The 27,059-nt window shown below is 43.2% G+C and overlaps 1 protein-coding gene across 2 annotated transcripts in view; it reads left to right on the forward strand.

The window, feature by feature from the left end:
- The window catches only part of SOBP (sine oculis binding protein homolog), a 291,131-nt gene that overhangs the window by 45,338 nt on the left and 218,734 nt on the right, over positions 1-27,059 (forward strand). For both annotated transcript variants that reach the window (XM_073675804.1, XM_073675805.1), the window contains one exon: positions 6,868-7,006. In XM_073675804.1, the coding sequence (XP_073531905.1) occupies positions 6,868-7,006 (139 nt within the window). The remainder of the gene's footprint in view (positions 1-6,867; positions 7,007-27,059) is intronic.

Here is a 27,059-nt window from a genome sequence, read left to right on the forward strand (position 1 = left end):
CCCTATTCGTATTTCTTAGTGACTTTACTAAAGCAACTGATTTAATTTGTCAGGCTGATTATACGGAAAATCTGGTATGAAACTTCTGCCGCCAGTCGGTTTCTCATGTGGAAAAACTAGTGTTTTACATGTGGACGTTTTTTATTTCTGTCTCAGCAACCGTGTCAGTCTATATATTAAAATTATCATATCAGTAAATTTAACAGAAAAAGACCTTAATGTAATATATTCTAATTGGCATGTGAAATCTGATGATCTATCCTACGTGAGCAATGAAGAAGACTGGCTCATCATCTAATGAGGATGGGGGTGTCACATACAGATGTCGCTGGAAAGAAGGATGGTTTCAATATGCCTTATCCTTTGTTATGCAAATTGTCTCTTCAGATAGGAAGAGGACAAGAACTCTAGCGCCACCTATTGGAAGTAGCAATTCTAAAAGTCAATATCGACCCTTTAACGAGCCTTGCAATATAACATAATAAAAGCCAAACCAGAATCTCAATTTGTAGACACAGTGTTTTGGGGTGTTGCCCCTCATCAGTGCAAGTATGAGATCTGATTTGGCTAGGTGAGAGGCTTAAGGCCATGTGCCCACGTAGCGATTTTGTAGCGTTTTTGCGGCGTTTTTACGGCTGTGAAAATGCAGAGAAAACACTTGTAAAACAGTCTGCCATGCAAAGCCATGTGAATTCGGATGTGCGCTAATTAGCGCGCCAAATTCGCATTGTGTTGCAAAACGCAGCATGACCATTTCTACCGCAATTACGCTGCAAATTTGCAGCGTAATCGCGGTGCGTGTGGTACCCGGGATAAAGAGGAGACTACAACTCCTCTTCATCCCAGCTACCACGCGGTGAAAAAAAGAAATAAAAAGGTTAAAAATAAACAAAACCTGTATATTCACCTCTCCGGCGGCCCCCGGTCTGCTCTCCGGTCTTCTCCAGTCTGCTCCCGGCCGCGTCCTCTCCCTTCAGCGTCCCGCAGTGTACTGGCAGGACCTGCGGTGACGTCATTTAGTCACCTGATGGTCACGCAACCGCTGACGTCGGCGGTCAGATGATGGTCGCGTGAAGATCAGCTGACTAAATGACGTCACCGCAGGTCCTGACAGTACACCATGGGACGCCGAAGAGAGACGACGCGGCCGGGAGCAGACTGGAGGAGACCGGAGAGCAGACCGGGGGCTGCCGGAGAGGTGAATATACAGGTTTTTTTTAACGTTTTAATTCTCTTTTTTTTTACTATAAATGCTGCATTTAAAGCATCTAAGTTGGTCACACAATATAAATCCATGCCGGTTGCATGGATTTATATTGTATGACCAACTTGTCAAGCACTTTCCAAGTGATGCTCAAAATCGCTTGAAAAAACGCATGCGAAAACGCATGTAAAAACGCTGAAAAAAAGCTTCTCTCTGGCAGAAAAAATGCAGGTAAATCTGCATGCGTTTTTTTTCTGCCAGAGAGAGGCAAAAGCGCTCTGCATCAAATCTGCTACGTGGGCACATAGCCTAAGACTGGGGCCTAAGGGGTAATGTTTCCCCTTGTAGAGTGACAAGCCAGGCCTGGCATGACAGAGTCAGTTAATTTATTCTTTGTTATTACGGGAGATAAAGAGCTGTCATTCTGTGTCTCTGTAAGGAAAGGGTAGAAGGGAGAAAGATGCAGGTGACATCAGAAAGAAAGATCACAGCATGTTATTGGTATGTTCCCCCCTCATGTAGCATTTTGTGACGCCGGGGGATTCAGGAACTTTCTTCGTGTTATCACCCCCGTTACCAATCAGGGAGTGTATGTGCCCTCCGTAGGGCTTTTATTTTCTAAAAAATATATAAATACACTTCTAATCACCCCCTGCATGTAATCAGGATATTTGACAGCTGTGTGACTCAAATGGTTATTGGAGTAATGAAATTTTTGGTCACTTTAGTTCTGCCGTAGAGGTGTACACAGAAATGATGGGGCCACACAGAAAAACGAATAGGCCCCACTCAATAATTAATTTTGTTTAATGTGGAGTTCTGAGACCATGCATTTTGAGTCATTTTTCCAAATAAAACATTGTTTACACTATGTACTACATAGTTATATGTATCAGAAAAAGTGGCTTAATAAATATAGGTCAGCTTCCACACCATACTTTTATTTATTTTGGAAAACTGTCATAAATACACTGATACATTTTCTCAATGAGCCCCAATTTCCCTGGTTATATTCATATTGTAACAGATAATACCTGGCTACCTCCAGCCACCACTAGGGGGAGCTCAGTACATATGGATTTATACAGCTGTCATAGAACTCAATATGAACTGTAAAAATATGTGTGCAGTGTGCTCCCCCTAGTGGCAACTGCAGAAAAAAAAACTATGACTGGGATGAGAAGCAGGAGAAGCAATTCAGTGAAGGGTCCTCCTTTCACTTTGGGCCCCACAACAGTCTTATGATATGCCTCTATGGTAGATACTGCACTAAATATGTGCATGTACACACATGTATAGCATGTACAAACTCTGCGCATCCTCATCTTTTAGTTTTGGGAGATTTTGTACATACTGTATAAGGAAGAATTTTGGCAACAAATTATAATTTTCAAAATTTTTTACGAAACGGTACGCTTTGAAGCAAATCTCCAACCAAACGCTGGTTTATATTCCTGTAATGTGCCTTGTATCTAAGTTTAGAAGATATATGGGTATAGGGGTGTAAAATATTTTATTATAGAATTCTTGGTTCATTTGTGTTGGTGAAAATTGTCAAAAGGGTTATGCCATTTTAAGACAATACGTTATCTTAAATGATCAATTTATTTTTTACGACTTGTTTAACCATTCACTCAAATCACAAGTATTAGATTTTATGGAATTTATATTATTGTTAAAGTGTTTGTTTCACTAGTACAACTATTATTTACAGTGGTGTGAAAAAGTGTTTGCCCCCTTCCTGATTTCTTATTCTTTTGCATGTCCGTCACACTTAAATGTTTCAGATCACAAAACAAATTTAAATATTAGACAAAGATAACACAAGTAAACATAAAATGCAGTTTCTAAATGAAGGTCTTTATTATTAAGGGAAAAAGAAATCCAAACCTACAGGGCCATGTTTGAAAAAGTGATTGCCCCCCCCCCTTAAAACATGAATTAACTGTGGTTTATCACATCTTTTGGAAGCTGAGTTCAGTTTCCCTAGTCAAACACAGGCCTGATTACTGCCACACCTGTTTTCAATGAAGAAATTACTTAAAATAGGACCTGCCTGACAAAGTGAAGTAGATCAAAAGATCCTCAAAAGCAAGACATCATACTGCGATCCAAAGAAATTCAGAAACAAATAAGAAACAAAGTAATTGAGATCTATCAGAGAGACTGTAATCCACCCTCGTACACATTGATTTGTCAATTTGTTGGATTGTGCCGACTTTAGTGGAGTGTGATTTGACGCTTTTCCTTAATGCAAAACAAGTTTAAAACTATTTATGCCTATTCATTTGGAATCATCTACATTTTCCAAAGCTAAAATTAAATTATAGCTTGAAACGTTCTTCTAAGAGTGTTATTATAACTAGACAGCATGGAAGATACATACACTAAAAGAAAAGATGTATAGAAGCACTTGTATAAAGAAAAGGTATATGCATATGCAAAATCCTAGGATGGTCACTTTTACGTATAATAACTAGCAGTCGAGTATCGCGGGTGCTCTAGCGACATGTTTGAGTCACCGCGCCCTCATGTTTCTCTGCTGTTAGACAGCCACAAAATATGCTGGGATTTCCTGCCATACACAGGCAATCCCCGCATGTTTTTTTGGGTGTCTAACAGCAGCGAAACATGCGGCTGCGGGGACTCGAACATGTCACTTGAGCACCCGCTATACTCGGTGCATACTCGACCACCCTCGGCAAACTCGAGTAACGAACACTTGCGCTCATCACTAATAATAACCCCCACTGAAAAACAGAAAAATACGAAAAATAAGTAGAACAAAGTATAGTTACAAATTATTAACGACGTTTTGGCTACTGCTTTTACTTCTGATTTAATAATATATGCCTATTACTAGTTGTTCATATTTTTACTCTTCTTTTTTGAAAGAGGAAATGAAAGCTGAAATATGCATTTCAGTCAACACATATTGATCTATTAAATACACACGGGGCTGGACGAGTCGATCTCACGTAATGGTTCGTAAAACAGCTAATTTTTTAGTCTATTGAAAGATTTTATTATGGAAAACAGGATTGAACTGAGAAACATATGTTTGATATCTAGACATTTTGTGAATATGAAAGATGTATGTTTGTTATTGGCCAATCACATATGTTTTTGACATTGCTTTTGATTTATCCCACCATAGAAGAACTTTTTTCCTTGAGTGTTCAGTGGGTATATTTATATCTATGGGGATGACCAGTTTACAGAGACATTTTTCTTTTTATAGGGCATTTTTGTGTTTTGGGAAATCAATACAAACGCCATCTAAGATTCTCCTGAGACCAGTGGAAGTGTGTACATTGTAGACACCGGTACATGACCTTGCCAGACATCTTTGAATGACTATCTTCACAATATGAATCTTTCCTAGTCCATAAGAAATAAAAAAATGCCTGCTGCAGAGGCTGAACTGTGTAATGCTAGTTTGATATTATGGTCTGTACCTCAATTGTTTTTCATTAAAATGTTGTAATAAAGCAACAAATATAAACTCATATTGTAAAATGTATTGCAAACTGAAATAGGCATTTATTTTAAAATCTAGTACAGAAGGAAAATAGAGATTTGTTCTACAAAAGTACAGCAAGAAACATTTTTTTATATATAGGAAACATCTATATTTCTGTTTGGTATAGTCTTTAAAACTAAGGCCTCTGTGCATATACTTAATATGCTAATTCTAAATCCCTGTTCCTACTGGAAATGTATTTCTTTATTTATTTTACTCACTTATATAGCACCATTAAATTCACAGCGCTTTACAAACATCAGCATCTCTGTCCCAATTGGAACTCACAATCTAGATTCCCTATCAGTATGTCTTTGGAGTGTGGGAGGAAACCGGAGAACCCAGAGGAAACCCACGCAAACACGGGGAGAACATACAAACTCCTTGCAGATGTTGTTCTTGGTGGGATTTGAACCTAGGAGCAACAATGCTAACCTCTGAGCTACCATTCTGCCCATGTAAATGCAGTGCAAATTTAATAGAAATGCCTGTTTTGAGGCAATTTACATAACCTCTTTGTAGTTCAAATCACAGGACAATCTTACAATAAACCTTTGGCAATAGGTGCAAAGACTGGATTTCTTGTTATCCAACACTCATCAGCACTCATTCTACCTATTAACAATCCACAAATATATGAATGTGAGATTCATAAATTGAAGGAGGAAAGGTAAAACTCAGATCATCCTCCAGTATGAAAACAGTCAGAGAAATAAGCGACAGTTCAATAGACGAAAATGGTATTTGTCATCCCATCGAAAGTTGAAAAAGATAAAATTACTTTATAATTAAGACAGTAGGTACAAAAATCCTAGAACACTGCCCACACATTTAGCGATAATTAAGAGCCACACACTTTTGAAGTGCGTAGGATAGTCTCCTAGGATTGTTGTACCAAACATTTTTTTTAATTCCATGAACTTTTAAACTTTCAATAGGATGCTGGATTCCATGTTCTTCTATAGAATGGTGAGATTCATAACCCTAACTGCTTACTAATAGACCACTGCTTGTAAAATATTAGCGCACTTAGAGGAAAGATACACCAAAATATGTGATAGGGCACTTGGGAGATTTTATGCCTCTTTAGCATTCAAGGAGATTTCCCCCTTCTTCAAGATAGCCTCCTAAAGGTGTCAAATAGAGAGGCAGAGGAGGATATTGTGACACACCACAAAACCAAATTACTGTTTTTTCTGTTTGCCTTGTCATGAAATACAATGTAGGAAAAATGGAATGTCCCGCTGTTGGAGAGATCAGTGAACAATATTTTTGATCATTTCCAATAACTAGCAGAATTGTAACAATATGGCTAGGGCTACATGGCGACGTGTGTCATGTGATTCTCAAAATCGTAGTGTCACATTGTGACATTGCATCGAATAACTTCCTAAGGTGTCACATACAGCCGCAAATTTTTCCAAATGTGTTGGATTTTCTATCAATAGTTGCAAGTCGCACTCAACTCACTTGCCCTAGACTTCAATGCAAATCGCTTACGACTGTGACTTGTGTGCAATTTATCTGTGATTTGGACTTTTTTTTTACAGCAAAATCACAGCTCTAAAACAGTTATGCAACTGCAAGTTTCAGGCAAGTTGAACAGATGTTTTTGGTTGCACGACTTGCCTTAGGATTGCTGTCGCACGACGCATGTCGCCGTATAGCCCCAGCCTCACTATAATGCAGACGGTAAGCCCAGTATGACTTTAAAGGGAGCCTGACAGCTTATACATACTGCCCGATCAACAGACAGAATGCATCAGACACTGTCGGTATGATATCAGCCATGTATGTTTGACTCTGGAATGCTGCAGCATTTTAGAGAAAAATACACTCTAAAAACTGCCAGGGACTGAGCCGCACGAGAGACAAGTCTGACAGGCTGGTACCCTTGTGGCTTCTCCCTGCCCACTGCCCTGGTGTGACGGGTCTCTCCCTATATACAAGTGCAGAGAAAGGCCCCCATGTAGCTGGGTCCCCTGCTGAAGCATTTCAGTGTCAAACATACATGACTGATATCATATTGCGAGCATCTGATACATACTGATACATATGTGGTTCTTTGTCCTGATCACTTCATATTGTGGCTAATTTTTGTTCTTACAAATAACAGGGATTTTTCCTTCTTTTATTTTAGAATTTTGCTGAGAATACCATGAATGAACTACTTGGCTGGTATGGTTATGACAAGCTGGAGTTGAAAGACGGGGAGGATATTGAAATCAGGAACTACCGTACAGATGGGGAGGGACGGCAGCATATTTCTGTTCTTAAAGGTAAAATAACTTTTATAAATTTGGGGCATGAGCAGAGAATAACATCGAAGAGAGAAAGGCAAGCATGTTAAACTTGGAAATCCACCAGGGTTGCTGAAGCTTTGAAAGTTTGCACTCAGAACCCCTTTCTTTTATTCATCGTTTCCTGCTGTCCATATGATAGCAAAGGCACGGGCAATTTCTCTCTATCAAATTGGAATGATTGGCAAATGGGAATTGCTAAATGGAGTAATGAAAATGTATTTGCATTTTATTTCCATTACATCAAGCTTAACAATGATTTTATGCCTGACATATAACAATGATCACATTGGTTTTACATTGTGGTAATATGACCTGTTGTACAAATGGATGTCTGGAAGTGGAGATCAACTTGAGATCCATATTAGATAGCTAACGTTTGACCAACAGGTACGATCACTTGGCTAGGCTGAGTGTTCTTGTGTTCCCCATGAAAGAGCCTCTATGGCATCTACTTATCTTGATGCCAAACAAAAGGATCAGCCATTGAAATTCCTAAGGCCAGATTCTTCTCTCTCCCCACTAGAGATGAGCGTTGTTCTACTCGAACTGTTCGCCAATCTCAAATTCGAGCTGTTTTGGGCGGTGTTCGAGCCGTTCGGCGAACACGAACAATTTGAGAAAAATTCGGCTGTTCGAGGTTATGTTCGATAACTGTTCGTGCACCAAAATCTTAACTGGATTTTTTCTCAGTAATGATGAAAATTAATGTTAATACGCAGTTTGAGTGTACAGCGGGGTGGGGGGAGGGGCAGGGGATGGATCTCTGCAGGAACAATGAAGATCTCCATTTTTTTTTCTCTTTCCCGCATTTGCAGTGGGGAGGTGCAATCTGTCAGCCTATCAGCAGCGCACACACGGAGCGAAGTGCTTTTTTTCACACAAGCAAGGGCATGTGTCATTGGCAGTGTATGTCACATGTCCTTGCCCTATAAGACCAAGCCATTTTCCCCGTCGCCACCATTTTCTCACTGCTGCAGCTGCGTGTTAGACGGCACCCCTGTTGCTGTGTGCGCTATACCTTGTTAATTTCAAGCCAATTTTCGCACAAATATACAGATAGCTTGGGAGTAGGGAATAGTTGTGATTGCAGTCCTTTTAAGGACTAGGTTACAGCATTTCCTACGACTTTTATCAGGGAGGTCTGTGCTCTTAAATAGATAGGTTGTGGGAGTAAAGACTAATTGTAATTGGAGTCCTTTTCAGGACTAGGTTACATGAGTTCCTATCAGTTTTTGCCAGGCAGGTCTGTGCCAGTGCTGTGCAAGTTTTTTTCACAGCATTTGGCTGAATCTAGCAAAGCTAATCCTTTTTGGCCTATTGCAGAGTGTGTTAGTCAGTGGAGTAGCCTATCTGTGTTGCAAGATATACCACCTGTGTATAGAATACCAATTTTTTTACTGCACCTAGTGAAGTAAAATCTTTTGGGCATAGCATCATTCTATTAGTCCATCTATACTGACCTCCATCAGGTTGCAAATTAAAACTAATTTTTATCTGCATCTACAGTACCTCTGAAAAAATATTTGGGCTTCTAGCAGTGTGTGGGACTTGTTCTATTAGTCCATCTATACTGACCTCCATCAGGTTGCAAACTGAATATAGTTTTTTCTGCATCTACCTCTGAAAAAATATTGGGCTTCTAGCTGTGTGTGGGTCTTGTTCTATTAATCCATCTATACTGACCTCCATCAGGTTGCAAACTGAATATATTTTTTTCTGCATCTACCTCTGAAAAAATTTTTGGCCTTCTAGTAGTGTGTCGGACTTTCTCTATTAGTCCATCTATACTGACCTCCATCAGGTTGCAAACTGAATATATTTTTTTCTGCATCTACCTCTGAAAAAATATTTGGCCTTCTAGTAGTGTGTCGGACTTTCTCTATTAGTCCATCTATACTGACCTCCATCAGGTTGCAAATTAAAAATAATTTTTATCTGCATCTACAGTACCTCTGAAAAAATATTTGGGCTTCTAGCTGTGTGCGGGACTTGTTGTATTAGTCCATCTATACTGACCTCCATCAGGTTGCAAACTGAATATATTTTTTTCTGCATCTACCTCTGAAAAAATATTTGGCCTTCTAGTAGTGTGTCGGACTTTCTCTATTAGTCCATCTATACTGACCTCCATCAGGTTGCAAATTAAAACTAATTTTTATCTGCATCTACAGTACCTCTGAAAAAATATTTGGGCTTCTAGCAGTGTGTGGGACTTGTTCTATTAGTCCATCTATACTGACCTCCATCAGGTTGCAAACTGAATATATTTTTTTCTGCATCTACCTCTGAAAAAATATTTGGCCTTCTAGTAGTGTGTCGGACTTTCTCTATTAGTCCATCTATACTGACCTCCATCAGGTTGCAAATTAAAACTAATTTTTATCTGCATCTACAGTACCTCTGAAAAAATATTTGGGCTTCTAGCAGTGTGTGGGACTTGTTCTATTAGTCCATCTATACTGACCTCCATCAGGTTGCAAACTGAATATATTTTTTTCTGCATCTACCTCTGAAAAAATATTGGGCTTCTAGCTGTGTGTGGGTCTTGTTCTATTAATCCATCTATACTGACCTCCATCAGGTTGCAAACTGAATATATTTTTTTCTGCATCTACCTCTGAAAAAATATTTGGCCTTCTAGTAGTGTGTCGGACTTTCTCTATTAGTCCATCTATACTGACCTCCATCAGGTTGCAAATTAAAACTAATTTTTATCTGCATCTACAGTACCTCTGAAAAAATATTTGGGCTTCTAGCAGTGTGTGGGACTTGTTCTATTAGTCCATCTATACTGACCTCCATCAGGTTGCAAACTGAATATATTTTTTTCTGCATCTACCTCTGAAAAAATATTGGGCTTCTAGCTGTGTGTGGGTCTTGTTCTATTAATCCATCTATACTGACCTCCATCAGGTTGCAAACTGAATATATTTTTTTCTGCATCTACCTCTGAAAAAATATTTGGGCTTCTAGCAGTGTGTGGGACTTGTTCTATTAGTCCATCTATACTGACCTCCATCAGGTTGCAAACTGAATATATTTTTTTCTGCATCTACCTCTGAAAAAATATTGGGCTTCTAGCTGTGTGTGGGACTTGTTGTATTAGTCCATCTATACTGACCTCCATCAGGTTGCAAACTGAATATATTTTTTTCTGCATCTACCTCTGAAAAAATATTTGGCCTTCTAGTTGTTAGAACCTTGCTGTTAGGTTTTTTTTCCTTTGCTGGTCACATGACCTTGTTGGCCTATTTAATCCTGCTCCGCCCTTCTGGCTTTGCTGGACTTCATTGTATATCTACTTTCTAGCTAGCCTGTGCTCTGTATCTAACTCTGTTAGTTTGCTTGGTCTACGGACCTCTATGTTCTATCTATTTTGTTTGTTCGTCTGTCTGCTACTATTTCTGTTAGGAGGTGTCCCATATTCCTCCCAGTCCTTAGTACTTGTAGGGATTCCCTCCCCAAATCTATAGGTCTCCGTACAGACTAGATTAGGACTTTAGCAGGTCTGATCGCAGGATCAGGTTCCCTGTTACATCGTAGGGATTCAGCTGAGTCTTATAGTAGGGACAGATCTCCTCTCTTTCCTTAGCTTTGGTAGCAGAACATAACAGTAAGTCCAGCCTGTAAATTCTCTAAGGAAAGATTTTTTTTTGTTCCATCATGGTGTCGGTTCAGGATTTGGCTAAACACCTGCAGGGACTCTCTCTGGAAGTGGCCGAGCTCCGTCAGCACGTGAGTAACTGTCCTGGAGCATATTTCTTGGAGCCTAAGGTATGTTTGCCGGATTTATTTTTTGGTGAACATCGAGAATTTTTTTCATTTAAAAATGCTTGCTTATTGTATTTTCGTTTGAGACCCAAGTCCTCTGGGGATGAATCCCAGCGCGTAGGGTTCATAATGTCACTTTTGCGCAAAGAGCCTCAGGAGTGGGCCTTTTCTTTGCAACCTAGTGATACATGCTTCAGATCAGTGGATAGTTTTTTTTCTGCTTTAGGACTATTATATGATGATCCTGACCATGTGGCATCAGCTGAGACTGAGTTGAGACGTTTAAAACAAGGATCAGGTAATATGGAAAAATATTGTACACATTTTCGTCGTTGGTCCACTCAAACAGGGTGGAACGATTCTGCTCTGAAAAGTCTATTTCTTGCTGGGCTCAGTGAAAAGGTTAAAGACCTGCTAATTGCTTATCCTACACCTGAGGATTTGCAACAGGCTATGCAATTAGCTATACGGGTGGATAGAAGACTGCGTGCTAGGGTTAATGAGAGCAAATCCTCTGCTATGTCAGTTTCTGGTTATGATAATGTGTGTACTAACAGTGGTGAACCGATGGAGATTGGATCGGTGGCACCTCGCTCTCAAGAAAAACACCGTCGTTTTTCAGAAGGCTTGTGTTTCTATTGCGGGAAATCTGGTCATTTGATTAAAGGCTGTGAGCTTCGTATGAAGAAAGAAAAAAAAATGGTCAGTCACGCCCGTATTGCCTGTTTAAATTCCAAGGGTGTATTTTTAGCTGCTTCCACGATTGCTCAGGAAAAATTAATGGAATTTCGGGTGTTTGTTGATTGCGGGTCTACACTGAATGTTATTGATGGGGGATTCGTGGAAAAACTCAATTTAAAACCTGAACCTTTATCATCCCCCATTGCTGTGGTTTCTGTGGATGGCTCCCCTTTGAAGAATATTACTCTCAAGGTCAGTGAATTTCCTCTCACTATTAATGGTGTTCACCATGAGAAATTGGATTTGGTAGTGTTGAATAACTTGCCTTCTCCAGTAATATTGGGTTTGCCCTGGTTAAAATTGCACAATCCTGTACTGGATTGGTCTACCAGTGAAATTAAATCCTGGAGCCATAAATGTTATGACAAGTGTTGTAACGGGCGTATTGCAGCTTTGGATAGGGGAGAATTGCCTGTTCCTATTCAGGATTTTTGGAGAGTTTTTTCTGAGAAAGAATCGCAGGTTTTGCCTCCCCATAGAGACTATGATTGTTCTATTGAATTTGTCCCTGGAGCGACTCTTCCTAAAAGTCGTTTATTTAACCTTACTATTCCTGAGAGGAAGGCTTTGGAGGAATACATACAGACAAGTTTGGCCGCCGGTCACATTAGGCCCTCTAAGTCTCCTGTGGCGGTTGGATTTTTTTTTGTAAAAAAAAAGGACGGCGGTTTACGTCCTTGTCTGGATTTTCGTGAGATTAACAAAATTACGGTACGCAATCCTTACCCACTGCCATTGATTCCTGATCTGTTTAACCAGTTATTGGGGGCCAAGTGGTTCTCTAAAATTGACCTTAAGGGGGCATACAATCTGTTGCGCATGAAGGAGGGTGATGAATGGAAGACTGCTTTTAACACTCCTGTGGGTCATTTTGAGAATCTGGTTATGCCTTTTGGTCTTACTAATGCTCCTGCATTTTTTCAGAATCTGATTAATGACATCCTTAGACCTTTGATCGGTAAAAATGTGGTTGTGTATTTGGATGACATTTTGATTTATTCGCCAGATCTGGAGTCTCATTGGCGGAGCGTGCGTGAGGTATTACAGTTATTAATGGACAATTCGCTTTTTGCTAAGCTGGAGAAATGTGAGTTCGCTGTACAGAGAATTAGTTTTTTGGGCTACATTATCTCCAGCAAAGGTTTTGAGATGGATCCGGTTAAGGTTCAGGCTGTGCAGGAATGGCCTAGGCCTATTGGTTTGAAATCGATACAGAGGTTTTTGGGTTTCGCCAATTACTATAGAAAATTCATAAAAAATTTTTCTAGTATTGTCAAACCTCTGACTGATCTCACCAGGAAAGGTGCTGATGCGGTTCAGTGGTCTTCTGAGGCCATTGAAGCTTTTGTGTATCTCAAGGAGAGGTTCACCTCTGCTCCCATCCTTATGCAGCCTGATGTTACTAGGCCGTTTTTGGTTGAGGTTGATGCTTCCTCTGTGGGGGTTGGCGCAGTATTGTCTCAGGATAACGGGGATGGATTACATCCCTGTGCATTTTTTTCAAAAAAATTTTCGGAGACTGAATTGAATTACGATATTGGTAATCGGGAATTATTGGCTATTAAACTCGCATTTGAACACTGGCGCCACTTCTTGGAAGGTGCGGAATTTCCCGTTCAGGTTCTTACGGATCATAAAAATCTGATATATCTTGACGCTGCCAAGCGCCTGAATGCCCGTCAGGCTAGGTGGGCACTGTTTTTCTCGCGGTTTAATTTCTCCGTTACTTACATCCCTGGTACTAAGAATGTTAAGGCGGATGCCTTGTCTCGCAGTTTTTCTCCCATAGTCGGTGCTGAGAAAGAGGAAAACATTTTACAAAAAGGTGTTGTGATAGCTGCTTTAGACTCCGTTTTGGAAGATGAGATTCTTAAAGCTCAGGAGAATGCCCCATCTAACACTCCTCATGGGAGGTTGTTTGTGCCTGGGACCTTTAGGAGAGATTTGTTTGTTGAGTGTCACGAATCTCGGTTGGCAGGTCATCCCGGAATCTCTGAGACCAAGAGACTGGTGGGTCGCAGTTTTTGGTGGCCTGGATGGCAGAAGGAAGTCATTAAGTGGGTGCGCCAATGTACTATATGTGCTAGATCTAAGTCCTCACATACTCCTGCTGCGGGGTTGCTTTGTCCTTTGGAGGTCCCCAGTGCTCCTTGGACACATTTGGCTATGGACTTTATAACTGACCTTCCCCCCTCTGAGGGTTTTACTGTCATCTGGGTGGTCGTGGACCGTTTTAGCAAGATGTGTCACTTGGTTCCCTTCGTCAAACTGCCCTGCGCTAAAACTCTCGCTAAGGCCTTTGTCAAGGAAATTGTCAGACTTCATGGCGTTCCTACTGACATTGTTTCTGATAGGGGTCCTCAGTTCGTGGCTCGTTTTTGGCGTGCCTTTTGTGACAGGTTGGGAATTCATTTGTCGTTTTCGTCCGGATATCATCCTGAATCTAATGGCCAGACAGAAAGGAAAAACCAGGATGTTGAGCAGTTCTTGCGTTGTTTTGTGGCAGACAATCAAGAGGGGTGGTCTGAGTTTCTGCCACTTGCCGAATTTGCTCTGAACAATCATACATCTTCTTCTGCTGGTTGTTCGCCTTTTTTTTGTTGTTCTGGGAGACATCCGTCGTTTGGGTCGTTCTCCAAGTTGGGATCTGCCGTGCCTGAGGAGGAGAATTTTTCCGGTGATTTGGAAAGAGTTTGGACGGATGTGCGTGGTAATCTTCAGGAGGCCAACAGAAAATCTAAAGACTACTTTGATAGGAAACGACAGGAGGTTTTGTTCGCTGTTGGTGACATGGTTTGGTTGTCCTCTAGGAATCTGCGGTTGAGGATTCCTTCTAAGAAATTGGGTCCCAAGTTTGTAGGGCCCTTTAAGGTGCTTCAGGTTGTCAACCAATCTGCTGTTAGGTTGGAGGTTCCTACCTCCTGGAGAATTAATCCGGTCTTTCATGTCTCTCTGTTAAAAAAAGCTGTTGTGTCGGATGGTGACGCCTCTGCCTCTGTTCCTCCGGTGGTGGAGGACGGGGAATATGAAATTTCTCGCATCCTTGACTCTAGACGGTATAGAGGTAGTTTGCAGTATCTTGTGGCCTGGAAAGGTTTCGGACCCGAGGATAACTCTTGGGTGAGGTCAGATGATGTTTCCGCGTCCAGACTTATCAGAGCGTTTCACAGGAGATTTCCTGATAAGCCTGGTCCTAGGGGATCCGGAGGATCCTCTTAGAAGGGGGGGTACTGTTAGAACCTTGCTGTTAGGTTTTTTTTCCTTTGCTGGTCACATGACCTTGTTGGCCTATTTAATCCTGCTCCGCCCTTCTGGCTTTGCTGGACTTCATTGTATATCTACTTTCTAGCTAGCCTGTGCTCTGTATCTAACTCTGTTAGTTTGCTTGGTCTACGGACCTCTATGTTCTATCTATTTTGTTTGTTCGTCTGTCTGCTACTATTTCTGTTAGGAGGTGTCCCATATTCCTCCCAGTCCTTAGTACTTGTAGGGATTCCCTCCCCAAATCTATAGGTCTCCGTACAGACTAGATTAGGACTTTAGCAGGTCTGATCGCAGGATCAGGTTCCCTGTTACATCGTAGGGATTCAGCTGAGTCTTATAGTAGGGACAGATCTCCTCTCTTTCCTTAGCTTTGGTAGCAGAACATAACACTAGTAGTGTGTCGGACTTTCTCTATTAGTCCATCTATACTGACCTCCATCAGGTTGCAAATTAAAAATAATTTTTATCTGCATCTACAGTACCTCTGAAAAAATATTTGGGCTTCTAGCTGTGTGCGGGACTTGTTGTATTAGTCCATCTATACTGACCTCCATCAGGTTGCAAACTGAATATATTTTTTTCTGCATCTACCTCTGAAAAAATATTTGGCCTTCTAGTAGTGTGTCGGACTTTCTCTATTAGTCCATCTATACTGACCTCCATCAGGTTGCAAATTCAAAATAATTTTTTTCTGCATCTAACCCAGCCAATAGTTTTGGCCTAATACCACAGTTTGGCCACTCAGCTCTGCTCGGTTACCATCCATTGTTTTTTTGTGCAAACAACTCCAGAGTTGTGAATTAGTTAACCACCAAAATGAGTGGAAAAAGGGCTGCTGCTGGTGGAAAGGGGAATAGGCGTGTTGGGAAGGGGAAAAAAGGTTGTGTCCGTGGGGTAGGTGTTAAAGCAACAGTAACATCTGCAGAAGAAAGACCATCTTCCAGCCAAACTAAAATGTCTACTTCTTTTAGCGGACAATGTGATAAGATCCCTTTCTTACGGCCACGCCAATCGCTACAAATTCCAGATGAGGCACAAAAACAGCAGGTGCTTCAACGGATATCAAGTGCTCCTTTAAGTGGGCTCTCCTCCACATCAACTTCAACATCACAAATACTCCAGTCCTCAAAGGTGTCACCCAAATCGCACTTGCTTCCTCACAGCTCCCAAATATCCAGCTGCCCGTCTGAGTATGAGGTAGAACAGATGGTTGAGTCTGCAGAGCTGTTTACTCATACTATAGCCTGGGAATCAGAGGTCGACTCCAGCGCTTCTGTGAATCCAGACGAGGAAATGATCTGCACTGATGCCCAGAATCTTTATGAGTCGGATCCAGGACCAGACGCAGAAGGTTCTGACCATAATGTAGACCCTCATTCCCAAACTGTAACTCCTGTTGGTGGAGACAATGAGGAAGACGATGATAAGACTCAAATACCTGATTGGAGCGACAACTTTAGTTTTTTGTCAGGGCAGGAACAGGTTGGCTCTGAGGACGACGGGTGTGATAACGCACAGGGTGATGATGATGAGGTCGGAGATCCCACTTACTGTCAACCCACAGTCAGCCAAGAGATGAGGTCAGCAGAGGAGGTGGAGGAAGATGCTAGTGACGACGAGGTCAGGTTGCGCCTTCCTGGACAGAGACGTAGTACTGGAAGCACGTCAACAACTGCATCCTCAAACACAACTCTGCCTCTCACCACAAGTCGTGGTGGCTCTTCAGGTCGCATGGGTGCTAAGCCTTGCATAGCCTGGGCATTTTTTCAGATCGATAAAGATGACCCAACTCGTGTTATCTGTAACATTTGTCAGCAAAAGCTAAGTAGAGGCCAAAAAATACATAGTTTGAGTACTTCATGCATGAACCGGCACATGGACATGAAGCATAAGTTGCAGTGGGAAGCTCAGTGTGCTACAATGCGGCCTAGCCGGCCGGGCCAACCACCGTCTGCCATATCTTGTGCATCCGCGGCCTCTTCATCCTCTGTGACTGGGGGGACAGCAGTCACACCTGTTTTGGGGCGCAGACCTGCCACCTCTTTACCCGCAACAGCCAGCGTGATTGGCAGGTCATCATTTTCTTTGGAGGTGGTAACACCAGCTGGTGTTGAGCGCTGTCCGACATCGATAGCACCACCTTTGGATGAAGGCAACCTAACATGTCCGCCTGCATCTTCCTCACAGACCGGCAGTTTGCCGGGGACACCCTTATCAACCCCGTCTAAGCACAATAGCCAGCCCTCGGTCCCTCAGATGTGGACAAGTAAAAGACCATTTCCTCCTAGCCATGAGAAAGCTAAGAGGTTGAATTTCACCATCTGCAAGCTCTTGGCTACAGAAATGCTGCCTTTCCGCCTGGTGGACACAGAGGATTTTCGAGACCTTATGTCCGTCGCAGTGCCCCAGTACCAGATGCCCAGTCGGCACTACTTCTCAAAGAAAGGTGTGCCTGCGCTCCACCAGCATGTCGCACACAACATCACCGCTTCTTTGAGAAACTCTGTGTGTGACAGGGTGCATTTCACCACAGACACTTGAACGAGTAGGCATGGACAGGGGCGTTACATGTCGCTGACTGGGCACTGGGTAACTATGGTGACAGCAGGACAAGGGGCTGCTGTCCAAGTCTTGCCGTCCCCATGAGTTGTGCGTCAATCCTCTTTATGTCAAAGTTCCTCCACTGCTTCTGCCTCCTCAACCTCCTCTCGGTCTTCCACCTGCACCCAAAGCCTGTCTGGTCATGCCACAAGCTTTCTAACTGCGCAGAAGGGATCCTGCACACCTCCTTACTATGCTGGCAGTAGGGCTCAACGTCATCAGGCGGTTTTTACATTGAAATGTCTGGGAAATGTGAGTCACACAGCTGAGGAGTTGTGGTCAGCTCTGGAGAACCAATTTCATGAATGGTTGTCTCCACTGGACCTGAAACCAGGGAAGGCCGTGTGCGACAATGCTGCAAACCTGGGTGCGGCCCTTCGCCGGGGCAATGTCACACACGTGCCTTGTATGGCTCACGTGTTGAACCTGGTTGTCCAGCAATTTTTAGCCCACTATCCCAGACTAGATGGCCTTCTGCAGAGGGCACGGTCGCTGTGTGCTCACTTCCGCCGTTCGCATCCCGCAGCTCAGCGACTTACATCTCTACAGAAGTCATTGGGCCTGCCACTTCACCGGCTAAAATGCGATGTGCCTACCCGGTGGAATTCAACTCTGCACATGTTGCAGCGACTGTGGCAGCACCGACAAGCCCTGGTGCAATACGTTCTGACGTATAGCCTGGGCCAACGAGATCCAGAGGTGGGGCAAATCACGCTGGAGGAGTGGTCTCAGATCAGGGACCTATGCACCCTTCTGCACAGGTTTGAAATGGCGACGAAGATGTTTAGTGCTGACGATGCCATTATCAGCATGACTATTCCGGTGATTTACATGCTGGAGCACATGTTAAACAGAATTCGGAGTCAGGTGGTGGCACAAGAGGAGGTGGAGGAAGTAGAGGAGGAGGAGTTGTATGCGGAAGGGCTAACATCTGCAAGGTCCAGAAGGTCGGCAGCACCAAGGCGGCAGGCATGTGAGGGTGGGGGAGATGGTTTTACCAGGGCGCATGGTAGCAGCCAAACTAGTGAGGAAGGTGCAGGAGCCCAGGAAGAAGTGGAGGACGAACTGATGGAAGACTCATCAGATGAGGGAGACCTTGATCACATTTCTGTTGTGCGAGGTTGGGGGGAGAGGACAGAGGAAGGAAGCATGATTGTTACCTCGCCACCAACACAACAGGGACTTGGTGCTCCTGGATGCGCAACACACATGAGTGCCTTCTTGCTGCACTACCTGCAACATGACCCTCGAATTGTGAGAATTAGAAATAATCCTGACTACTGGGTTGCCACACTGTTAGATCCCCGGTACAAAAGTAAATTTGCAGAAATTATTCCTGCCATAGAAAGGGATGCACGCATGCAGGAGTATCAGCAGAGACTGTTGCAGAATCTTACATGTGCTTTTCCACAAAATACCAGTGGTGCACGTAGTGAATCTCACAGTTCCAACTTGCCAACCGTGGGACCGTCAAGTGTTCAGCACTCAAACCGTAACAGAACCACAGTATCTGCTGGTAACATCAATTTTGCGGAATCATTTCACCACTTTTTTAGCCCATCCTTTGCAAGGCCACAGGAGACAAGAAGTCTGACACATAGTCAACGCCTAGAGACGATGGTACAGGAGTATCTCCAAGTAAACATTGAAGCCACGACTGTGTCACTGGACCCTTGCTCTTTTTGGGCTTCCAATCTGGATAAATGGCCGGAGCTAGCCACTTACGCCTTGGAGATCTTGGCATGCCCCGCAGCCAGCGTTCTGTCTGAACGTGTGTTCAGCGCTGCTGGTGGTGTGCTGACAGATAAGCGCACGCGGCTCTCCACTGATAATGTAGACAGACTCACGTTCATAAAGATGAACAAATCATGGATCCGAAACGACTTTTCTACCCCTGTGTCATCCTGGGGAGAGTAAAAGCTTGATGATTGGTTAAAATCACCCTACCAAAAGTTTTAAGCTTTCAAATTACTAATCATGTTTATCTGTATCTTGACTGGAAAATAATTTGGGCTTTGTAGCAGTGTGCAGCACTGATCCTATTAGGCCATCTATAATAAGCTCCACCAGATTTAAAATTAAAAATAATTTTTAGCTGCATCTAGCCCGGAAAATAATTTTGGGGCTCCGAGATGCGCAAGACACATAAGTGCCTTCTTGCTGCACTACCTGCAGCATGACCCTCATATTGTCAGAATTCGAAGTAATCATGACTACTGGGTTGCCACACTCTTAGATCCCCCAAACTTTTCGATCAACCTTTTCATTTTAATAAAGACCAAAAAAATGGTCATTTTTGAAATTATAAGCATTAGCAGGTTGTTAGAAACTGAAATCAAACAGTTTTCAACTCAAAACTTTATTCTAGGTGATGTTACATTTTCACATAGGACCCCTTGTTTGAAAGGAGCTTCTGAACTCTCTCGTCCATTGAATTTGTCAGGTTTTGGATGGTTTCTGCTTCAATTGTTTTGCATGAGGACAGAATACCCTCCCAGAGCTGTTGCTTAGATGTGAACTGCCTCCCGCCATCATAGACACTCCTTTTAATGATGCTCCAAAGGTTCTGAATGGGGTAGAGGTCAGGGGAGCATGGGGGTCACACCATAAGTTTGTCCCCTTTTATGCCCATATCAGCCAGAGATGCAGATGTTTTATGTGCAGCATGAGATGGTGCATTATCATGCAGAAAAATGATCTTGCTGTGAAATACACGGTTCTTCTTCTTGAACCATGGCAGGAAGTGCTGTTTGAGAAAATCCACATACATTATGGAGTTCATCTTTAGCGCCTTCAGGGATCCTAAAGGGGCCGACAATCTCTCTCCCCATGATTCCAGCTCAAAACATTACTCCACCTCCTCCTTGTTGGCGCTGTAGCCGTGTTTGCGTGGGGTGTCCATCAACCAGCCATCCTCCACTCCATCCATCTGGACCATCGAGCGCTGCACGGCACTCATCCGTGAACAAAACAGTTTTGAAATCAGTCTTCATGTAATGTTTGGCCCACTGGAGCCGTTTCTGCTTGTGTGAAGTGGATAGAGGAGGTCGACAGGATGGCGTATGCACAGCTGCAAACCTCTGAAGGACCCTGCATCTTGTTGTTCGGGGGACGTTGGAGGCACAAGCAGCTTCAAAAACTTGTCTGCTGCTATGACAAGGCTTTTTTGCCGCTGCTCTTTCAACCTGACGTAATTGCCTGTAGGAAAGAGTCCTCAATTTGCCCTTATCAGCACGCACACGTGTGTACTGTGAATCAGCTACATACTTCTTGATTGCCAAGACACTTCATCCTGATCATCGCACAATGTTGATTGTAGTCATGCCTTGACCTAAACACTCCACAATTTGTTGCTTCTCAGCAGCCGACACATCCTTTTTCTTTCCCATTTTGGCAGAAAATGTAGGCTGCTTAATAATGTGAGAGAGCCTTCTTAAGTAGTCTTGCCTTTCATTGGACACACCTGCCAAACTAATTAGCACAGGTGTCTGCAATTGCTTACAGTGATATAAAGAGCCCTGACACACATCACCATCAATGAGTTTAACTGACAAACAAACAAATTCTTCCCTTATCACTCCTAAACACTTTTTGCATAATAATTTGGAACGCGGTGTACATGTGCTTTTCCACAAAACACCAGCGGTTCACGTAGTGAATCTTACAGTTCTAACTTGCCAACCGTGGTCTGTATGGAATTGTTCAATAAAGGGCCCAAAATTAAGATAACATAGATGGGAGAGGTCTCTATGAATAGGAATTCCTAAGTATTTGATACCCTGTGAGGGCCAGGCAAAGGGAAAGTTGGACTGGATGGAATCCTATATGGATTTGGGGAGGGAGACATCGAGGGCCTCAGACTTCGCTGCATTGATTTTAAAATTTTACCATGTAACAAAGTGATCTATTTCAGCCATAACAGCATGGATGGATATATGTGATTGAGTGATATATACTAGGACATCATCAGCAAATAGAGAGCACTTGTACTCGGTGCCTCCCACCTCAATCCACCTAATATTGGGGTTATGGCGAATTGATGAGAGCAGGTGCTCCGTCACTAGGATGTATAAGAGAGGGGACAGAGGACATCCCTGCCTTGTCCCATTGGTGATTGTGAAAGGTGATGAAAATGTTCTGACGCACCCCCTGGGCCTTGGGACACCCGGAGCCGGACCCTTTTTGGTGGATGCTGGTGGTTGTAGTCTTCGTGGCGGCGACCCGGTTCCGTGGCTCAGGGCGGTCAAACCAGTGGCGGAACTATTTATGTGGTTTTGATGTTTAAATGTCCGACTACGCCACCCGTGGATTGCGGTCAGAGTGAACCGCCGCTACAGGGCAGACCGCTGAGGCTGGTGTTGTGGGTGCAGCAGAGCGTAGCATAACTCCAGAGAGTATAGCCTCAGGGCAGTGTATGCGGAGGATGGGGGTGATGGTGCAGGGCAGCAGCAGTAACGACACGGAGTCAGTGATGCAGTCCAGGGCCTTTACTCACAGTTCTTATTATCCAGACCACGTCTGCAGGTAACGGCTGCCCACGTCGTACTGTGCTCACCAGGTGAGGGGCTCAGACAACTCCCAGATAACTTTGGAGCACTTCACAGGACCCCCTTTGTGTGTCCTTTGTCTGGCCTTTCTTACCAACACTTCTGTCCGGCTGCCTCGGGCCTCCTCTTGGTAAACTTGGCGCCAGTTTCCCTGACCCTATGTGGTGCCTTCCTAGCGGGTGTAGCGAGGGGCTGCGCCACATAAAATGTCAGAGCCTCCGGTTTCTAGCTGAGGGTCGTTTCCTGCCTCCACTAGTTCGGGGACCGGTCTCCCCCTTTGGCCTGACCCCTCCACGCAGGTGGATTCGGGCGTGCGGTGGCGACTCGCCCGTCCGCACCCCTGGGATCCCTTCATTCCTCGTTCCTGGAGCCTTCTCCGCTCCTCTTCCTTCCTTCTCCCTCTTCCAGGCCTGGGCCTCTGTTACTAGGCCCGCCTCCGGAGCAGAGCTCATGCAGAGCCCCTGCTCCCTGCCACTTCTGCTCAGACTTCTCTGCACTGAACTAAGATGGTGCCCACCTTTTATACTCCCTTCTCAATGCACCCAGGAACTGCTTCCTCCCTGCTCCTGCACTACAGGGTTCCCCTTCCTCAGTGTTCCCTCCCCCCACTCCAGCCAGGGACAGGGACTGTCGTGCCCATCTCAGGGGCATATTGGTCGCCCTGCCCCACGGCAATGTGGTGTAATGCATGCAGGTGTCGGGTCCTGATCCACACTCCATCCTTACCTGAGAGTGAGATATCACACCTCTGGGTGAGGTGCAATACGTCTGTAGCAACCGAGCCCTCAGGGTGCTACAGTTCCATTTATCTTCAGCCTAGGTGACGTATTGCGATACAGGGCCGTGATTTTGGCTATAAAAGGGTCCCCTAGACCCCTACCCCAAGCTTTTTAAGAGAATCATATATGGCGTGCCAGGAGACTCTATGGAATGCTTTCTCAGCATCCAACGAGAGTATCTAATTACAAATTTTTAACTGCATCTAGCCCAGGAAATACTTTGTGCCTAGTAGCAGTGTCTGCTAGTCAGCGGATTATCCCGGCTGTTAAGCAAGCTACACCACCTGTAGTTTAGACACTTAATTTTTTCAAAGGAAATGCTTCGGGACCATGGGATACTCAGTGAAGAGCATCAGGAGGCACCCCAAGGCATAGGGGCTGGGACTGGCAGTAGGATGCCTTGCGGTGGACAGCCGAGCTCGATCCTTATAAAAGCTTTTTAACTGCAGCAGCTTTAGTGGACGCTACTGGAGCTGGAATTACGCGGCTGCTGGCATGAGACTTGCCCTCCAATAGATCCTTGTAAATGGATTTAAAGTGTATTCATTCAAATTAGAGAGACAATTTAAATTAAAAAGCTTAGAGCTGCCTCCACCACAGGGGGGCTCGCTCGACCCACCAGCGGACAGGCACCAGTATTGGGAGAGGGGGGCTGGCCATCAGGGTTCACCGCGGCTCTGGCACAAACCCGGCGACACGGAGGTGGCACGGGCAGGAGCGGACTGGCCGTGTCGGCTTCTCACTTTTTGGATTGTAGAAGGGCATGACATGCCTATATCTGTGTCTCCCCCTCCTTTTACTCCTCCACCTCTTTTATTTTCGCATGACTATATGTACTTGTCACTTTTCCATGTGTTAGTTGTGTCTTCTGAGCAGTTTGTCAGCTTTTGGACACCTTTGAAGGTGTTTTCTATGTGTTTCTATGTGTTTTTGTTTGCCTGCCATTGGTTTTAACGGTGTTCGAAGGTGTTCGACGAACAGTTCGGCGAACACACGGGTGTTCGACGAACCGAACCGAACTCGAACACTACGGGGGTGGCTCAACACTACTCCCCACATCCTCTGACGTGAAAGAGTTTGAAGGCACCCATACACATTAGATGATTAACAGATCGGTAACTTTTATCTAATATGTATGGGTGCTTTAAATGTAAGTGGCTCTTGCTTTGGAAGCCATAGCCTGCTATGCTTCATCTTCTCAAAGTGGCAGCAGAAAACGTGTGATGGGCCTCAGTTTCGCCATTTTAATTACAGCTAAACGCTAGGGTCTTCAGTGGCTGAACCAGCTGCTTTCAACTAATCAGCTGATTTTCTATTTTTTTCTGTCCAGTTGTTACATCTGCTTGGCTGTTTTTTAGCCATGCTAGCTGTAGGTCAACAGGAAAATATAAAATGCATTACATACAGTGAACCTTACTGTGTCATATTTAATACTTTTGTGCATTTTTGGATGCTTGGCATTTTTTTTTGTAAATGCAACACTTTAAGTATGTACATTATTTTTTCATGCATTTTCCTATAGAGCTTTCTGTAAGATAATAAGACACATTAAAATTATTATATGTGAAAAAGGCCACAAATAAGGATGGCTAGTATGTTTTTAATTTGATTGTCACATTTTACGAATTCAGTTAACTTAAGGTGTTGATGGGTTCTGGCCTCAAAGTGGCCCACACTTACAGGGTTTTCATCAGTGTTTGGTGTGAAAGCAAATTGTCAATCCAAAAACTGTCACTACTTTTTGGAATAGAAATTGTGATTGGTGATGGCATTGAGTTGAGTTGACTCTGGTTTTCAGATAAATGCCGAATCCTAGATATGATTGAATTTTTCCCTTTGCAAAAAAATACAAATTATTTATTCATACTGATTTTGTTCCATTGCATTATTTGAGAGTGTAAAGTGTAATAAGTCGCCTTGCTTACTGAAACTGGGCATCAAATAAAAAAATATGTTAATTGGCAAGATTCAGGAGAAGTTCAAATTCCTCTTACTTGTGTGTTGACAGAATATTTCGGAGGCAAAAATAGCTCAGTCATGAAGCTTGGGATATGTGTTAGGAGCTGCCAGTATAAATAAGAACTGATATAACCGTATAGATTGTGATCATTTGTCTTTTGCCAGGACAACCAAATAAATAATGTAAATACACCATCAGAAATTAAGCTGAAAAAAGGGCCAATTACATCATACTGACATTGACAAAATCTAATGATTTAATGGAAAATATGGGAGTAATATAAAGAGAGAAAAGAATATACAATATACAGGGACCGCTTTAAAAAATAACACATTTTATTAATACAAAACTACAGGCAAAAGATAAGATTAAAAAGATTTAAAAAGCCATGGCCTAAGAATACTGGCCACAAAAACTCATAATAGAGTTGTGGCCACCCTGATCCACCAGATGCCACAAATATGAACACATGATGGTTGCCTCCAATACAATGCAGTGTATCAAAATATATATATATAAATACATCACACTATATATAAGAGAATAAAGGAGAGACACATGCATAATAATAATGCTAGTCACAAATGACATATAGTAAAGCAAATCAAAAATGCATGAACAAACCCCCATATAGTAAAGCATGTAAAAAAGTAGCACATGCAGGGCAACAATGATTTCTCTGTTGGCACAGACAAAAAAGGGGCAAACAAAGATGAGTGTATGTGGGTAAAATGAAAACCCTACATGAAAGAAAGAAGGACTCAATAGTCCATACTAAATAGTGTGGTCGCATAAAACCTGTGCCTGTCATCAGGTAGGTCAAAGGACCAGACCCCACGCGTATCGCCACACCATGTGTGGCTTCCTCAGGGGCCCCTATATATTAGTCACTGTAATATATACATTAAGTTGATCTCGATAAATTTGGCCATGCTCGCCCTTATACTTTTTACTTCCAAGGAAAATATAAGAGGGGACTCTCTAGGTGATTAGTAAAAATGTAATTTTTTTCTTTCTAACGTAAAGAGGTTTCCTGGTGTCAGAAACCCCTATCTCCCAGCTGCAGTTAGCAATCTGCACACTGTTCTTTTACCATATAAGTCCAATGCTGAATCTACGCAATGACTCCAATTTTCTGTTATTATCCGCAGCGCTGATGTCTTCGCAATAGCTATCCAGCCAATCAGTGAGCTCAGCGGCTCTGCCTGAGTTGACGACACATGTCACTCAGAGCCTCTGAGCTCACTCATTGGCTGCAGTGCTGTTGACATGATGTCAGCGCTGCGGACAATAATAGACACTGGGTGTAGGAGAAAAGACTAAGGCCACGTGCACACGTTGAGTATTTGGTCAGTATTTTACCTCAGTATTTGTAAGAAAAGATATAGCAAACAATCATATGGATGTTGTGGCACCATGAAAATATATAAACCTACATATAGATACACAACCACATAATATCAAAGGATAAGCATATTTTATTAGAATAGAAAATTTAAAACAGGAAAACAAGGGATAACAAATCCACACGGGTGGAAGAAACTGGCGGGGAGCATGTGCACCAGAGTAACTACTCATACATGATTAATAAATAATATTAAACCCATAGAAGTTACTCTGGTGCATACGCTCGGCTTCCAGTCGTAGAGGTGGCGCTGGCCCGGTTTCAGTCACCGCTCTGTGTATAGAAAGCAGTGGCTGTAACCGTGCCCCGACGACTGACTGACAGCAGCTCAGCATTAGGGTCAGCTGTCAGTCAGTGCTGGGGGTGCAGTTACAGCCACCGCTCACTATGCACTGAGGGGTGACTGAAACCGGGCCAGCGCCACCCTTATAACTGTAAGCTGAACACTGCCGGGGGGTAAGGTTCATTTCCTCCATGCTCGGCACCACACAGTGTCTTAACCTGCAGATTAACCCCATATTTACAGGTTAAAAGAGTTTTTTTGACATGCCAGGTTCCCTTTAAGGTATTACTCCTTTTGTTATTTTTGAACCACTGTCAATTGTTTCTAAAAAAAAAAAAAAATGAGTAAAAAAAATTGGTGTTAGAAAACCCCTTTAAGCAAAGAGACTGTGTAAAATAAGCTGGGCACATGACCGTATTTTGAATGCGATCTGACAAAACATTGGATCGCACTAGGACCAATGTTATTCTATGGGGCTCTGAGTTTTTCCTTGGAACGAGTCGGTCTGAGGAAAAAAATCTCAGCATGCCTGAGTTGGATCCATTATCAAGTCAGTAAGTCCATGGAAAACACCGGACTGCACTTGGATGACATCTGAGTGGAGTCCAGTTTTAACAGACTGACAGAATGGAGAAGATGGAGAATTTTTTTTTCCATCTTATTCTCATCCGCTCACAC

The sequence above is a fragment of the Phyllobates terribilis genome, unplaced genomic scaffold, assembly GCF_046119375.1.
Source record: "Phyllobates terribilis strain yellow unplaced genomic scaffold, ASM4611937v1 Scaffold_3__8_contigs__length_932513732, whole genome shotgun sequence".
In the NCBI taxonomy this organism is placed as follows: Eukaryota; Metazoa; Chordata; class Amphibia; order Anura; family Dendrobatidae; genus Phyllobates; species Phyllobates terribilis.